Below are 15956 nucleotides of genomic sequence, written 5' to 3'. Positions count from 1 at the left end.
GGTGACCTATTTGATTTGTAATATGGCTATGTTTCGACTTCAGCATCAGTCTTGAGAAACATATGCTGCAGTCTACTTATTATGCAGTTGTGTTCAGGATCCAAGGAAGGTGATACTCATACTGGTCCACAGTAGGTCTCTGTACCTCTGCATTAGCTACTACACCTGTCCATCTAAACCTTCAGTATTGTACGAGGGTCACTCCAAAAGAAATGCGCACTACTTTTTTTAAAAAATCCTTCTTTTGTCGTACATGCTTCAAAGTTTTACAGTGTGTAGATACATCCTTTAGAAACAATATTTTCATTTCTCCGCATACTTTCCATCCCTCTCAACTGTCTTACGCCATCTTGAAACCAGTGCCTGTATACCTGCAAAATAAAATTCTCGACCGACCTGTTGGAGCCACTGTTTGGCAGCATGCACAAGGGAGTCACCATCTTCAAACCCTGTGCCACGAAGAGACTCTTTCAGTTTCCCAAAGAGATGATACTCACACGGAGCCAGGTCAGGACTGCAAGGCAGGTGTTTCAGTGTTGTCCATCCCAGTTTTGTGATCGCTTTCATGGTTTTTTGACTAACATGTGGCCGTGCATTGTCGTGCAACAGCAAAACATCCTGCTTTTCCCAATGTGGTCGAACACGACTCAGTCGAACTCGGAAGTTTCTTCAGTGCCGTCACATATGCATCAGAATTTATGGTGGTTCCACTTGCCACGATCTGTCCTTCGGAATCGAAGAACACCGTTGCCGTAACTTTTCCAGCAGAAGATGCAGTTTTGATTTTTTTTTCCTTGAGTGAATTTGCGCGATGCCACTCCATTGATTGCCTCTTCGTCTCTGGTGAAAAATGATGGAGCCATGTTTCATCACCTGCTACAATTCTTCCAAGAAATTGGTCTCCACCATTCTCGTACTGTTCCAAACGTTTGCTCCATGCCGTTTTTCTTGTTTCTTTGTGAGCCGGTGTAAACATCCTGGGAACCCACCTGGCACAAACCTTTTTTAACGCCAACACTTCCAGTATTCTGCAAACACTTCCTTCCCCTATCCCAACGTAGCGTGACTATTCGTTCACTGTGACGCGTCTGTCAGCAGTCACCAATTCGTTAACTCTCTGCACATTGTCTGTAGTGTGTGCAGCACGAGGCGTGCCGCTGCCAGGACAATCCTCAATATTGCCGTGCCCGCTTTCGCCACGTAACCTGCTCGCCCACCGACTAACTGTACTGCGATCGACAGCAGCATCTCCGTACACCTTTTTCAGCCTCTTGTGGATGTTTCCCACTGTCTCGCTTTCACAGTACAGGAATTCTATGACAGCATGTTGCTTCTGATGAACATCAGTGTAGCAGCCATCTTGAAGACATACTGTCACGGCTCCACTCGCAGTAACAGGTTGAACCAAGTTTGAAAACAAGCGGAAGGATGTATGTACACACTGTAAAACTTTCACACATGAAGAATGAAAACTGTATGGAAAGTTTCTAGTCACTTCTTCTCTGTGCTCTTTATGTTAAATGTTTCACTTCGATATAAGGCTACATTCTCGGCAGAGACTTTCAGAAAACTCTTCAAACTTCAGTCTACATCATGTTAGTGTAATCATGTTTTGCAGAAAAGAATTTCATGCTTGTGAAGTGCATGCTACACAGAGCAGTATGTTAAAAACATGCTCTCACTTTGCATCCCTTTACACAAATACCTAAGTAAAGGTGTTCACATTCAACTGTCTCAGACATGCCCCCCCCCCCACCCCCACCCCCACCCTCTGATACCGCTAACTGGATTAGCCGGGTAGCCAGCCTCACTGGAAGAGTTTCACACCTTGGGATAATGGAGATCTTCTAACGTTGCTCTTTACTCGAAGACCGAGCATCTGTTCGTAGAACGCGGAACTGTAAGGATGTCAGTGCTGTAACACAGACAGCAATAAATAAAATTAAACTGACAAAAGTTAATAACTGAAACTGAACACTAAGCCTGTCTTCTTCCATCTATAGCAGACATAAAGACTGTGAGGCATATTCAAGTAAGGCTACAAAACAAAATAATTACAAACACTTGCAGAGGAAGAGAATAAGTATTAAGGTGGAAATGTCAAAAAAATGAAATAGGGACCTGTTTTATTATTCTCCCTTAATTTTTGACTCCGTACCTTCACGCGCATTGATGTAGAAGTCTCATCAGAGCCCCTTCTCGAAACAAGGCACTTTAAGAGAAAACTCTGGATCCTCGTCTTTCTAAATAGACATCCTCGCTTCCAGCCGAAAATTAAATACTGTGCATTCCTTTGACAGTTATCCTTGCACTACAATGCCTACACCTCTATGCTTTTTGACTGCTCCAGGTAGCACTCCCAACCTATTCCTCTGTGTCGATTACTCGTGTAACTTCTATAATCTCTCTCCGCTCCATTAATCTTCTCTCAGCTTTTTTGTGTTCACTAGTAGTCTCCCAGCTCCTAGAGCTTCTACAGTCATGTTACTATCCCAGATACCACAAAAGCAGTGTTGCTGACATTAGTTTAGCCAGGTTTACTGTGCCACGTCTGGTAAGCCGTAGGCTCTCACAGCTGAGCCTGCCTCCCACCTTCACAGTGTCACCGCACAGTACTCTGGGGGCCATTAGCCAGGGAGATATTATTCTCACTGCAAATGTTGTGCACAGCAGGTTTCCGCGTCGGCTTTCCGACACGAGAATAATACGTACCGAGTTGAAATGTTTCTCCGAATTGAGGCCCCACTAAATGAGTCATCACAATAACCAGCTTGAAAGTGGTTATATGGTGCCAAATTCTGTCTGCTGAACTGTTTTTTGATACAAAATTTATATTGTTCATTGCTTGCACAGTTTGTGTTTTTTGGCTCCACTAGTTTACTTTTCAGTGACTATGAACAGCCCATAATATTTCTCGTCTGTCGGCTGCATCAGAGTAGGGTAGGAACGAACGGGTCCCGGAGGCTCGCAGTTGGGTCCCTCTCCAGGGTCCGAGTTGAAAGCCCGAGTAGATTTAATGTATTTATCTATTAGGAGCCTCGAGGATACGTTCGCTCCCGTCAAACTCGTGACACAGCCACTGGCCGACAACTGTCTTGGACCGTTGATAATAACTGAAAATTCGGAGCCGGTGTAGCAAACAAGTAAAAACTGTGCGAGTATTGATTAATATTAAGTTTGTAGGCAACATTAGTGACCTCACAGATCTTCTCCGTCAGTAACATGGCAGATAGCAGTGAGGTACTTTTGGCATTAATAGAGACGAAACTCCGAATATCGTAGTTTCGTACAGTTGTTCGACTGCCACTCTCCCCGCGAGCCCGCCTGACCCGCAGCGCACTGTTGCCGACAGGTGGCGGTGTCGATGCAGCAGACGCCTACGGCCATCGCGCCGGCGCCGACCCCGCAGCAGCAGCAGCTCCAGCAGGCGCAGCAGACGCAGCAGCAACAGCAGGCGCAGCAACAGGCTCAGCAGCAGGCACAGCAGCAGGCGTCGCAGCAGCAGGTGGTGGCCGGAGCGCCCGCCATCACCACCATGTCGACGCTGCACCAGCCGCTGGCACCCGCGACGCCCCAGCCCCAGGCCGCAGCCCCGCAGCAGGTCCACGAGTGGGGCCACGGCAGGGTGAGTGCAGCAGACAGGATACCGAGTGCTGCCGATACTGACAGCCCGTGGGAGGACGCGGGACGGTCCTGGCCTTCGTGACCGGTAGCTCTTCCCTCGTGGAGGATAGAGGAACAGGCTGGGAAGATTAGGAAGGAGGGGCAGTTCACCGGCACCCCCGCATGAGAGGCAACCACTTGAGGAAAACAAGGATATGCAAAGGTGGAGACAGAGGCTGTAGAGGAAGCATAAGGTCAGAGGTGGAACATCAGTAAGAACTGGCAGCTTCAGTACAGGGAAGATACCGACAGAATCGGCAGTAAAGTGGGAATGAATAGTTCTGTTAAGAACGAGGAGAGGGTGGGGAGGGAATGGAAACAGTGGCACGGAGGGGAGGGATGAGAACGAAGATGTAAAAGCAAGAAAGAAAATAGTGATACATCAAAAGTGAAAATAAATAAAAGGTTGGACACAGTGGAAACGGCACATGGACAGCCCCTTCCCCCCCCCCCTGCCCCCCTGCCCCCCTGCCCTGTGGTACAAAACTGTGGTTGTGCCACAGTGACTGCAGTACCTGTGAGGAGGAGACTGCAGTTTGAAGTGCACACTGTGGTTGTGCCACAGTGACTGCAGTACCTGTGAGGAGGAGACTGCAGTTTGAAGTGCACACTGTGGTTGTAGTACCTGTGAGGAGGAGACTGCAGTTTGAAGTGCACACTGTGGTTGTGCCACAGTGACTGCAGTACCTGTGAGGAGGAGACTGCAGTTTGAAGTGCACACTGTGGTTGTGCCACAGTGACTGCAGTACCTGTGAGGAGGAGACTGCAGTTTGAAGTGCACACTGTGGTTGTGCCACAGTGACTGCAGTACCTGTGAGGAGGAGACTGCAGTTTGAAGTGCACACTGTGGTTGTGCCACAGTGACTGCAGTACCTGTGAGGAGGAGACTGCAGTTTGAAGTGCACACTGTGGTTGTGCCACAGTGACTGCAGTACCTGTGAGGAGGAGACTGCAGTTTGAAGTGCACACTGTGGTTGTAGTACCTGTGAGGAGGAGACTGCAGTTTGAAGTGCACACTGTGGTTGTGCCACAGTGACTGCAGTACCTGTGAGGAGGAGACTGCAGTTTGAAGTGCACACTGTGGTTGTGCCACAGTGACTGCAGTACCTGTGAGGAGGAGACTGCAGTTTGAAGTGCACACTGTGGTTGTGCCACAGTGACTGCAGTACCTGTGAGGAGGAGACTGCAGTTTGAAGTGCACACTGTGGTTGTGCCACAGTGACTGCAGTACCTGTGAGGAGGAGACTGCAGTTTGAAGTGCACACTGTGGTTGTGCCACAGTGACTGCAGTACCTGTGAGGAGGAGACTGCAGTTTGAAGTGCACACTGTGGTTGTGCCACAGTGACTGCAGTACCTGTGAGGAGGAGACTGCAGTTTGAAGTGCACACTGTGGTTGTGCCACAGTGACTGCAGTACCTGTGAGGAGGAGACTGCAGTTTGAAGTGCACACTGTGGTTGTGCCACAGTGACTGCAGTACCTGTGAGGAGGAGACTGCAGTTTGAAGTGCACACTGTGGTTGTGCCACAGTGACTGCAGTACCTGTGAGGAGGAGACTGCAGTTTGAAGTGCACACTGTGGTTGTGCCACAGTGACTGCAGTACCTGTGAGGAGGAGACTGCAGTTTGAAGTGCACACTGTGGTTGTGCCACAGTGACTGCAGTACCTGTGAGGAGGAGACTGCAGTTTGAAGTGCACACTGTGGTTGTGCCACAGTGACTGCAGTACCTGTGAGGAGGAGACTGCAGTTTGAAGTGCACACTGTGGTTGTGCCACAGTGACTGCAGTACCTGTGAGGAGGAGACTGCAGTTTGAAGTGCACACTGTGGTTGTGCCACAGTGACTGCAGTACCTGTGAGGAGGAGACTGCAGTTTGAAGTGCACACTGTGGTTGTGCCACAGTGACTGCAGTACCTGTGAGGAGGAGACTGCAGTTTGAAGTGCACACTGTGGTGCGCACAGGGACGTGTGCCTCAATGTTACGGAATACCGTCTCTACTCCAGCACAATTATCTTAACCATTGAGCAGTGCAATTTAGTAAAGGCAGAATAACAACTTGTCGAAAAACTGTTATCTTTTGTAGACAGAAACTATGAAAACAAAGAACAGTTGTGTAGGTGAATGATTTTAGCAGTCAAAAAATGACTTGTCAGCAAATACTGAATATGTTACTAGAGGAAGAAAAAATACTAAATTATGAATACATTATTATGAATCGAGATGAAAGAGTAAACAAACAAACAGAATTCCTATATCGTTCAGTGTTCCCGATATGCCGACCGAGCAAAGTGGCGCAGTGGTTGGCACACTGGACTCGCATTCGGGTGGACGACGGATCAAACGCGCGTCCGGCCATCCCGATTTAGGTTCTCCGTGATTTCCCTAAATCACTCCAGGCAAATGCCGGGATGGTTCCTTTGAAAGGGCACGGCCGACTTCCTTCCCCATCCTTCCCTAATCCGATGACCTCGGTGTGTGGTCTCTTCCCCCTAACAACCCAACCCTGATATTCCCTCTCAAAAGAGCTTATAAAGATGTCATACAATTGCAAGTATTAACTGCAAAGGGAAAGACATCTCAGTATTCATATAATGAATTCCACTGATTTCAGCTAATTTAGCGTTCATCTTTGAAAGCATCCAATTTCTGATAATATCCATGTACAATGTGATTGTAGATAAACCAGAAGATGAAACATTCCATTGTTGCTGACTGAATGTAAGAGAATTATGTTTGTCCCTCAGGCAGCTACATGTAGCATGTTTGTGCGTGGTACAACCACAAAACTTATTCACCTTTGGACCTGAAAGGAAAACATCAAATGTAGTTTATAATAATATACTTTCAGTAAGTCAAATGTTATATAATAGAGATGAGTAATAGCACATTTTTCCCAATCGAGGTGATGTGGGAGTAAAAAGACCAAGCAAAGTACGTCGTGTTCTTTTCAGCTAATTACTCGAGGAAAATCCTAGATCGTATCGAGAAGAAGACACAACTGTGAATGCTATACAAAGGCAGAAAAGATCATCACCAGTTGGCAGCATTGAAAGGAGAGCATTAAAAGGAGGAGAATCATTTTCTACAGCCACCTCAGTCATAAAAATTCTACGAGGTTCAGAGCTCAGATCTTTTGCTACTTTCTGAGTGAGGAAACCGAGATTTAGTTCAGTAAGATTTACAAAATTTTTCAAGAAGTGGGGATAGCACTGGAGGATATCTAGAAAACATATTATTCTGGAAGAAACTCAGAGGACTCCTGAGTTTCTAAGAAAAGCCAAAACTAAAAATGCAAACTGTGGACTAAAAGAAGGAAAGAACAGGCATTGTCTGTAGATAACTGATATGACAAAAAGAAAGATGTGAAAGAAATTAATGATAATGGAAGAAAGAGATAGGTAATATGTCAACAGGGGTTAAGTCTGGCAGGATGTTGGGATGCGAGGGTGTGTTGCGGGTCCCCATCTTCAGAGGTGAGGGAAACTAGTGTCAGGCCGGGGAGGATCGGGGGCTTTTCCTCCGATCGGCTCCCGCGAGCTGGCTCTTGCTTGCATCGTAGTGGCTGGTGGCTGGTAGGTGGGAGGGGAGGAGGGGAGGAGGGGGAGGAACCGTGGCGGGATAGCTCTGCCCACAAAACTGTTGGAAACGAGTCTGTTGTACGACTGCCACTGTTAGTTGCACAGAGGTGTAATGCTTCGCAGCAGGTGCTGTCCTTTGGAACACATTTATTTTCTACACTGTTGCACTGACGAGAAATGGGAATGAAATGAAGTTCAGGTTTCTGTTAATTGGTGAAGGGACGAACAGGTGGCAGCTAAGTTTGAAACTTGGTGTTTCTTACAGTTGCAGTGATGTGATGAATTTTGTTTGTGGATAAAGCTTAAATTGACATTTTAGTTACAAGTTGAACATGAAAAATATTGCATGTCAATCAGTACTACATGTTTTGCTTTTCACTAAAGCATCAATGTTTGGTACGACTTTCTGACTGCTGCTGATTCGAAGATCAGTTTTTAAGTTGTATCTCTGTCTGTTAACTTCTGTGGATAACTGTCAATCTGTTCATTGGTAGAAAAAGTGGCTTGCAGAAGTACGTGGGTACAAACATCATCACAATCGTAGCTACACAAACTTGTAAAAAGGCGGAAATTTAGGTTGAAAAAAATTTTTATGCAAGCCCACAAAACTAATTTTTACTATGAAACTTATTGTGCAACAGCCTGTCACACTGTAGGTCTGTATGTTGTAACTGTATCTGGCCATGCTGCATTGATGTTTTGATAACTGATGTCTGTGTCTGATCTTCACTTTGAACTTCATAACCCAGCCATTACACTGTGGGGCAGGGATAACAGTTTAGGAACGTCAAAGCGTCTGACGAGGGTGTTACAGGAGTCAGAGGGGTGATGCGAGGTGGCAGTGTGTGGTTTAGGGAGGATATGGGGCGGATAGAGTCTCGTTTCAGGCATTGACTTGAGAAAGTTGAAGGCAGTCTAGCTCGTGGTGGTACTGAGTGATAAGAGGGGGTTCTTCTGGGGTTCCTAGAGGTGAGAATGGGATTAGTCAGAAGGTCAGAAAAGGATACTGCCTGGAAGATTTGTTTGTGAACAAGACCTGTGGGACTGTCGTGAGAGAGGTAGATTCTGTTGTTATCATAATGAAGAATCTGTTATCACTAAAGTACAGTCCTCGAAGAAGCTTCTTTAAGGTGTTCGGTTACCAACTTTACACTGCACGCCCCCTTGTTGTCGTTATAAAGAATGACGCTCCAAACAGGCTTTCCTCAAACGGCATTTTATTCTTTGCAGATACTAGCAACAGTTTGCACTTAAGACGCATAATCCCAAGGGGCACGTGAGAGAGGTCAGTGTAGCTGTTGAGGGATTTGACATTGGAGCAGACAGGTTTGGTTAGCTTTTTTAGATGGAATTTATCTTTCAGTACAATGAAAAGAGTCACGGATAAGAAGCATATACACGACTTCTTACTTCAACTGACATTTATGCTGATATGTAGCAATTTTGATTTACTCTAATGATTTGCTCATTCTTACTCGTCCACTCAGCTTTGCAATACAAGAATTGTTTTAAAAAATATGATTATATGTTTTTTGAATGTTGACTTTGTTGAGGATGCTGATAAAGCAACAGTTTCACGAGTGGCTTGTTTTATTTCATTATAGAGTATTATTGTTTTTGGGATTTTATTTTCCTACCAGTGTGACAGATTTATCTTCAGCTACAATTGTGAGGCCTATTTGGTGTGTTAAATGAAGTATGTACTGCATTTGATGCCAGTTTCCTGTATCTTCGACATTTGTTATCTGGTTTGGGTCAAAGTGCAAAAATTCATACTACTGTGTAGGTGTTATAATGTCATTCTGCAAATGCTCATATCGTATGCTTCTTAATATTCATTTTGACTTCTTAACGTGAAATGTTAATCTTCACTTGACGTATACAGGTTGCTAGAGTATCATTGTTAAACAACCCTGTGATGTGATGCTTCATATATCCCACTGTCCTTAGGAAAGCTAAAAAATAACAAATGTGGCATTTTGTCTTCTCTTTGTTGTTCCTCCAATTTTTTTTGTAAAAACCGCATTAAAAGTCAACATAAACAGTGTCGTTAACATTCATCAGATGTCGTACTCGTCAGTGTAGCTTACTGGGTGTGTGGAGTGCTACTGCTGCTGCAGTGTACAGCAAAATAGAGTTTGGGTGCCCCAGTTGTACACGCCTCACACTGTGGCCGCAGTCAAAGCTTTCGCCCCCCGACGTTCGGCGGCCACTCTACCGCGAGCGTCAGTCTCTCGTGGCCCGCCACACATTTTTCGTTACGTGTGACGTGCACCTACTCTCTGCGTGCCACTTTACAGTGTGTGACAGAGGGTACTACTGCCACTATTACAGATTACAAGCTCACCCACCACACGTCTGACCCCTTCCGTGTTGCAATCACGAAGTGAATGACTGCCAGGAAAAGCTAGTTTCTCTGATTTTTCTCAGTGTGGTAATTCTGTGAATGTACTTGGGTGCAAGTGATATTTTGCCAAACACTTGTTACAGTGTGCAGTCTCAGAATTTCAACAGTAGACCTCTTCTCTGCTACCAGAGCTTCTAAAGCATCCTGGTAACACTCTCAAACTTACCAAACAATTCTGTTCTTCATTAGATTTTCTCTCTCTCTCGTACTATTCCCGCCTGGAAAGGGACCCAGACTTAGGAGCAGTACGAAAGTAGCCTTTTGTAAACTACCTGTTTCAGTGACAGATTAAATTTCCTCAAGATTCTTCAATGAATCTTCAATCGGACATCTCTCTTTCCTACAATTTTTTGTGTGTGGCCATTGCAACTTAGGTCCCTCCAATTTATGCACGATACGTTACATTTATTTATACCGAAAGTCGACTACCAGAGTTCTGTCCAGTTGTCGGTAGTGTGTAATTTTTCCTACATTTCGCTACAGTCTTCCGGCACCGGAACTTCCCCGTAGATGAAGGCACCGGCAGCGAAAGGCCTTACGGAACTTCTGACGTTACCCACTCGGTCACTAATACTCGTGTCGTTAACGGTATCGGGCCTATTACACTCCCCCCCGAGGTGCTAACGACGTCACTCTCGCGTCTCCAGATTTTGTGCCACCGAGAGCGACACGTCGAATCACGTACAGGGAGGAAGTTCGGAACCGAGTCGCAGATACGGTCCCGTACCGGGTAAGCTCGTATATTATTTACGGAAGGAGAGAGCGGAAGCGTACGGAACGCCGGAGCCGGCGAGGTGGTGCAGATGGCAGTGGTGAGGCGCGGCGTGGCTTGGCGTGTTGCAGGTGCAGGTGATCCAGCAGCCGCTGCAGAACCCGGCCTACCTGCAGCAGCTGTACAACACGCAGGGCCAGCTGCTGGTGCCGGGCAACCTGCAGCTGCACCCGGCGCCGCCCGGCATCAGCCCCTCCTCCATACACGTGAGTACACTGCGGGGTCGCGCACACTGTACCGCACCCGCACGTCTGCTGCACTTAAAACTGAAACACTTAACCCTGCTGTGGTGTGGTCGTCATGTGATAGCACTCATGTTGATCAAGTTAGCAGCACCTCTCCACTCTCCTCTGCACCGTATTGCACTGGACTTGCTGTCACAGCCACATTTAATTCCAATTTTGTGTGACAGTTAATTTATTACTTTGGAAAGGTTTTATACAAAGCTTGTTACATACTACAATTTTTTTATTTCTTTTTACAACTAATAATATTCCACACATGGCTGACAGCAGGAACTGTAAATAAACTTTCAATAAATGGTGGGTGCTGTGAATCTGTTGCATAAAGTTTATTGTAATAAGCCTTAACGAAATTTGACCTTCTCGATTATTATCAACTGCAGTGTAAACGACTGTTAACGGTTTTATAATATTGCACTCTTTTTTTATAAATTTGACATATCTTTGTACCGATGTGCAGTTTTTCCGTATGAGTTACACATCACATTTGTTTTACAAAATTTACTATTTATACTGTGCTTCGTAATACAAGGTGCACATAAAGTCTGGGAACACTTTCAATTATTTATTGCAGAAGAACTAAACATTGTACACGTATCATACTTATCTCATTTTGGAGAGAAACCCTGAAAGTTGTTTTTTTCACTTATACCGTCACAGCATAGTTTGGTAATTTTCCAATAGTCAACGCTAGTTGCAAACGTGGTGAGTTCACGAGTGGAGTGAGCTTTCTTTATGTAGGAGTTCAACAAAAACGAGTGTGCTACAGATGTTCAATGGATATTAAGAACCAGATGTGGTAATGAGCTAGCAGCAAGGAAGGCCATTTACCACTGGCACAACAAACTCCTTACGACAGGTTGCTTGTTCTCAGCGAAGAGAAGAGGATGTCCGAGTGTGAGTGAAGTGAATCTGGAGCCCATTTGTGACTAGCACTCACTATTGCCAAATTACCAAACTACTCTGTGGCGGTATATATGAAAAAAAGAAAAAAAAAACTTTCAGGGTTTCTCTTCAAAATGCAATATGTATGACATCTCTACAATGTTTAGTTCTTGTGCAACAAATAATTGAAAGTGTTCCCGCAATTTATGCACACCTTGTATATTCAGTAGTTATCCATCATGTAATTGTGAACAGTTTGGATTTTTCTCTGCCAACTTAATTTAGATAGTAAAAGTTGTGAATTTATTTTGATCTCTTAATTTATTTTGATCAGAACAGTGAAGCACCCTGTACCTGCGTATTTCTACTTTTGTCAACCTTCACATTTACTGCAAGGAATTTCAGAATAAAGCAAAAACCTCTTATTAGTAAAACTGTCATGACAGCAGTTGCTAACAGCCTTAACAAAACTGAAGGAAGACATCATCAAGAAATTCTGTGCACTGCACACGTAATAAAACTCCGTTACCTCACTGGAGGACAACCAGTTCTCACCTCGATCATCAGCTGCAGAGTACAGGACCGTCACATTTCTGCCAGCCAAATGTGTTCTGTGTTGCCACATATATGAAGAACTGCCATTGTCAAGTAAACTGAAGAGGATATTAAACATCACTAGCCCTAGTGTTGTCCTATTTGAGACAAATTTGGCACACTGATTGAAGTCATTTGACATTGGTAGTTGTTAACAGACAAGGCACTGTGGAATGCATAGACTGGGTCGTACGTTACTCTGCAGTTTATAGGGAATGAGAAAGTTCAATCTGTGTGTGCTCCACTGAAATAAAAGACTTTTATGTGTGTAGCAAATGGTGCCTTTTCAGAATGTATTCCATTAAATCTGTTATTGGCAGCGAGCAAAGTAAACTATCTTTTGAAATGCGTGTCAAAATGCCAAACTGTGGAAAATACGAGATTCCGGTTAAGAGGTACGCAGGCACAGAGTGCTTCACTAAACGTGTGGATCAGCTAGTGCACTGCACTGGCCGAGGCAGCTAAACTCGAGCCCGCAATGCGCAGGTGATCGCCGCGGGCAAACCGTTTCCGGCCAACCAGCTGCCGCCGCAGATGATCACCGCCCAGAAGTCGGTGCTGCAGGGGCAGGCAGGTGAGTACGACTGTGGCCGAGCCCCGCGTCTCGCCCGCAGCCTCTCTTCCGTAGTCATTTTCCACCCCGTACAGTGAGGTATCGGTGCTCGACCTGGCCGTATCGGCAGCGGTGCTCGAAAGTATCTGGCAGTAACTGTTCTGTCAGCTTTTTATCGGCCCTGTTCTTCAGCCTGCTGCACGTGTGCAGGGTGTCCACCCTAAGAGTTGCCGTCTACTTTTCCTCCGGTTTTTCCACAGATATTTGCAATTTCAGTTTTTGAATGTGCAGCTGAAGTCACCCCAGACAGATATTGCTCATCGGGTCTTTCGTGTGCTTGACAGAAAGTGTCAGTTTATTTGCCATTGCAGACAAAATTATTTTTTAAGCACAATTTTATGCACCAATTTGATATGGCAGTCCCGAATTAGCTAGTGCAGTGTTCATTCGATTGATGTGTATTACGGGGACAGTAAAACGTGAAGAGTATCCAGTAATCTGGCAGCAACAGCAGAGCAGCACTGCCGCACGGCGCTAGCCCTCAGCGTGGGAAACGACTGTGCTGTAGAACTACATAGAAACCTCATACATTTTGGTATTCTCTCCAGCTGACCTGTCTGTCCAGTAGCTTTCACGTTCACTCTTATCAGATTTAAATCTGGACTCTGAGTGAGCTATGTTAGAGCCTTTATCTTTTACTTCTCGAGACATTCTCGTACACTTCCTCAGTGGTGCTTTGGATCACTATCATTTTGAAAAATACAGTTTCGTGCCATAAGCATTCTGGTGTATGTCGGTGTAAACTGTCCCTATAGTAAGGGCATTTCACATTACCCTCTGTGTGCACTAGGAGAAGAATTCGCACACCTCCATATTTCACTCTCTGTACAAACTGGCGGTGTGGTTTGTATAATTTGCCTACATGATGGACAGATGTACTGACACCCATTGGAAGACTTCAAATTAAATGTTCTTCTGATGCTATGCACCACATTGCACCAATCTTTTACTGTCCACTTGCAGTGTCCTGCAGCAAAATTAATTTTTGTCTTCCTATTTCTTGATCTGATGATAGGTTTCTGGAAAGGATGCCAGCCTTTCAACCCCTGAGTGCAAAGTCAGAAAGTCAGTGTTCCTCTGTAGAATCGTAGACTTCTACTTCGTAAAGCTCATTTGGTCTGTTAGTAATCTGTTGTGCAGTCTTGAGAGATGTATCCACTACACGATGATTAAAAAAAAAAAAAAAAAAAAACAACGCTTTTCTTTTTTCAGACTAATACCAGCTCTCTAAATAAACAGGAGTAGGACAAACATCGGCTTGTGTCTTGCAATTTTGAACGTGGCTGTGAGACAGCAACCGTATAAGAATATGATAGGTATAATACAGCAAACTGGTTGTGACAGTATTTTATTTTAACCCGGTTTTGACACTGACTGTGGGTGTCTTCGTGAGAAAATCCAAACAATTAACATAGAGAAAAACCAAGGATAGAGGGTTATTATGCTGGACAAGTTTATGAGAAGATTGTACTCACATGTAGGAAACTTCATCATTTGTAAAATTTATGTTTCATTTAAAATTGTGTTATAAACCTTGAACTCATTTCTTTTTTGATAAAAGCTTTGAAGTATAATGTTATGCCTAATTTATTTGACCAAAATGTTATCAAAAATCTGACTACAGATCTAAAAAGTGGTCATGAAAGCATAAAAATGGAATATTCTCACCACACCACAATAGCACATGATGTGTGCAATATTGTAAGCAAATATTTAGCTGGCTTTCAAAGTACAGTTAATTGTGACAAGAAATTAATTAAAACCATTAATCTGATATTTAAAGGAAATGGGGCATTAATAATGATATCTGATGAAGGCAGTGCCTTAGTTGTTGCTAGCAAGCAGGAGTGCGTAAATAAAAATTTACACTTTTCTGAGGAAAGTAGTATTTTCATACTACACCAGGACACCACTCCAGTTTTCAATGAGAAATTGGATCCGCAATTAGTGATGCACAATTTCTACTCGGACCTTTTGATGAAAGACTGTTGGTTAACATTAACCCTCAACTTCCAAAGTTACCTTTTCAGTTTAAAGTCCACAAAACAGAATATCAAATTTGGCTGATTTCGATTATTATGACTAGCATTTACCATGACCTAGGAAAGTTTGTTCATCATAACTTAAAAAAAAAAAGTCTTCCCTTATTCAGCTCCCAACTGTCAACATCTTGTTAGTAAAATGAAACCCTCACATTGTGATCAAATTACCAAGCAGTTACTGTTTGATATATAAAACCTTCACATGCATGTATCTGTGGGAGCAACTTTAGATATTGCAGGGGGGGGGGGGGGGGGGGGGAAATGCATCTTTATAATCTCTGATGATCAAATTACTGACTTTATGAACTCACTTCAAGTAGTAGTCAAATAAGAGTATTTGAGTTTCAGTGGACAGTTGTATCTGGACTCATGGTCTTGCAGTGGGTAATCCATTAGCTGGTATCCGTGCAGACAGATTCATAAATGCATTAGGGGAAAACTTTCACCTTCGAGGTATATTGTAATTATTTAGAGAGGGCCTAATAATAGCATTTATCACCTCATCAAAATCTTTAATGAACATCATGAAAACATTACTGTCACATCTGCATTCAAAAATGAATTCTGTCAGTTAAATTATTTAGATCTAATATTAACAATAATCGGTAACAAAGTATCTGCCAATAATTTTCACAAATAAACCTTAACAATAGTTGATAACAAAGTGTCTTTCAATATTTTTCTCAAGTAAACCTTCACTGATCAAATAGTGCTTCCCTGTTCAACAGACCCTCACAAAAAAGCCTTTTTGCATTCTTCCATCCATAGAGCTGTTTCTACTTTTTTACCTGATGAAAATCTTGATGCTGAGATATATTTGACTAAAACTATGACAGTCATTAATGGAGACAAACCAGTTGTAGTGGACAATGTTTTGGAAAATAAAACCAATAACCAATAACCAAACCAACACTCCTAATAGCGAATGTAATGAAAAGAAAAACTTTTTTCACTGCTGTTTTTAGCACCTGTATCTTACAGGATTCAGTGTCTTCCCAAAAACAAGTATGACTGTAGAGTAGTATCTTGTACTAGTAATAGCTTAAAAAATAATCTTACTCACGATTTGAAACTTGTGCGTACTCCCTTAAAAAACTCAGGTGTCTTTAAAATTAGCTGTGACACACATCCAGCCTATTATATAGAATAAACAGGATGAG

At 43.8% G+C, this 15956-nt stretch overlaps 1 protein-coding gene across 5 annotated transcripts in view; it reads left to right on the top strand.

Annotated features, from left to right (window-relative positions):
• Positions 1-15956, top strand: part of LOC126295501 (uncharacterized) — a 305004-nt gene that overhangs the window by 208884 nt on the left and 80164 nt on the right. For all 5 annotated transcript variants that reach the window (XM_049988079.1, XM_049988080.1, XM_049988078.1 and 2 more), the window contains 3 exons: positions 3353-3625; positions 10492-10626; positions 12628-12715. In XM_049988079.1, coding sequence (XP_049844036.1) covers positions 3353-3625; positions 10492-10626; positions 12628-12715 — 496 coding nt within the window. The remainder of the gene's footprint in view (positions 1-3352; positions 3626-10491; positions 10627-12627; positions 12716-15956) is intronic.

Source organism: Schistocerca gregaria, chromosome 11 (assembly GCF_023897955.1).
Source record: "Schistocerca gregaria isolate iqSchGreg1 chromosome 11, iqSchGreg1.2, whole genome shotgun sequence".
NCBI lineage: Eukaryota > Metazoa > Arthropoda > Insecta > Orthoptera > Acrididae > Schistocerca > Schistocerca gregaria.
The sequence above is the reverse complement of the archived record's forward strand: the minus strand, read 5'-3'. Positions and strand labels throughout refer to the sequence as shown.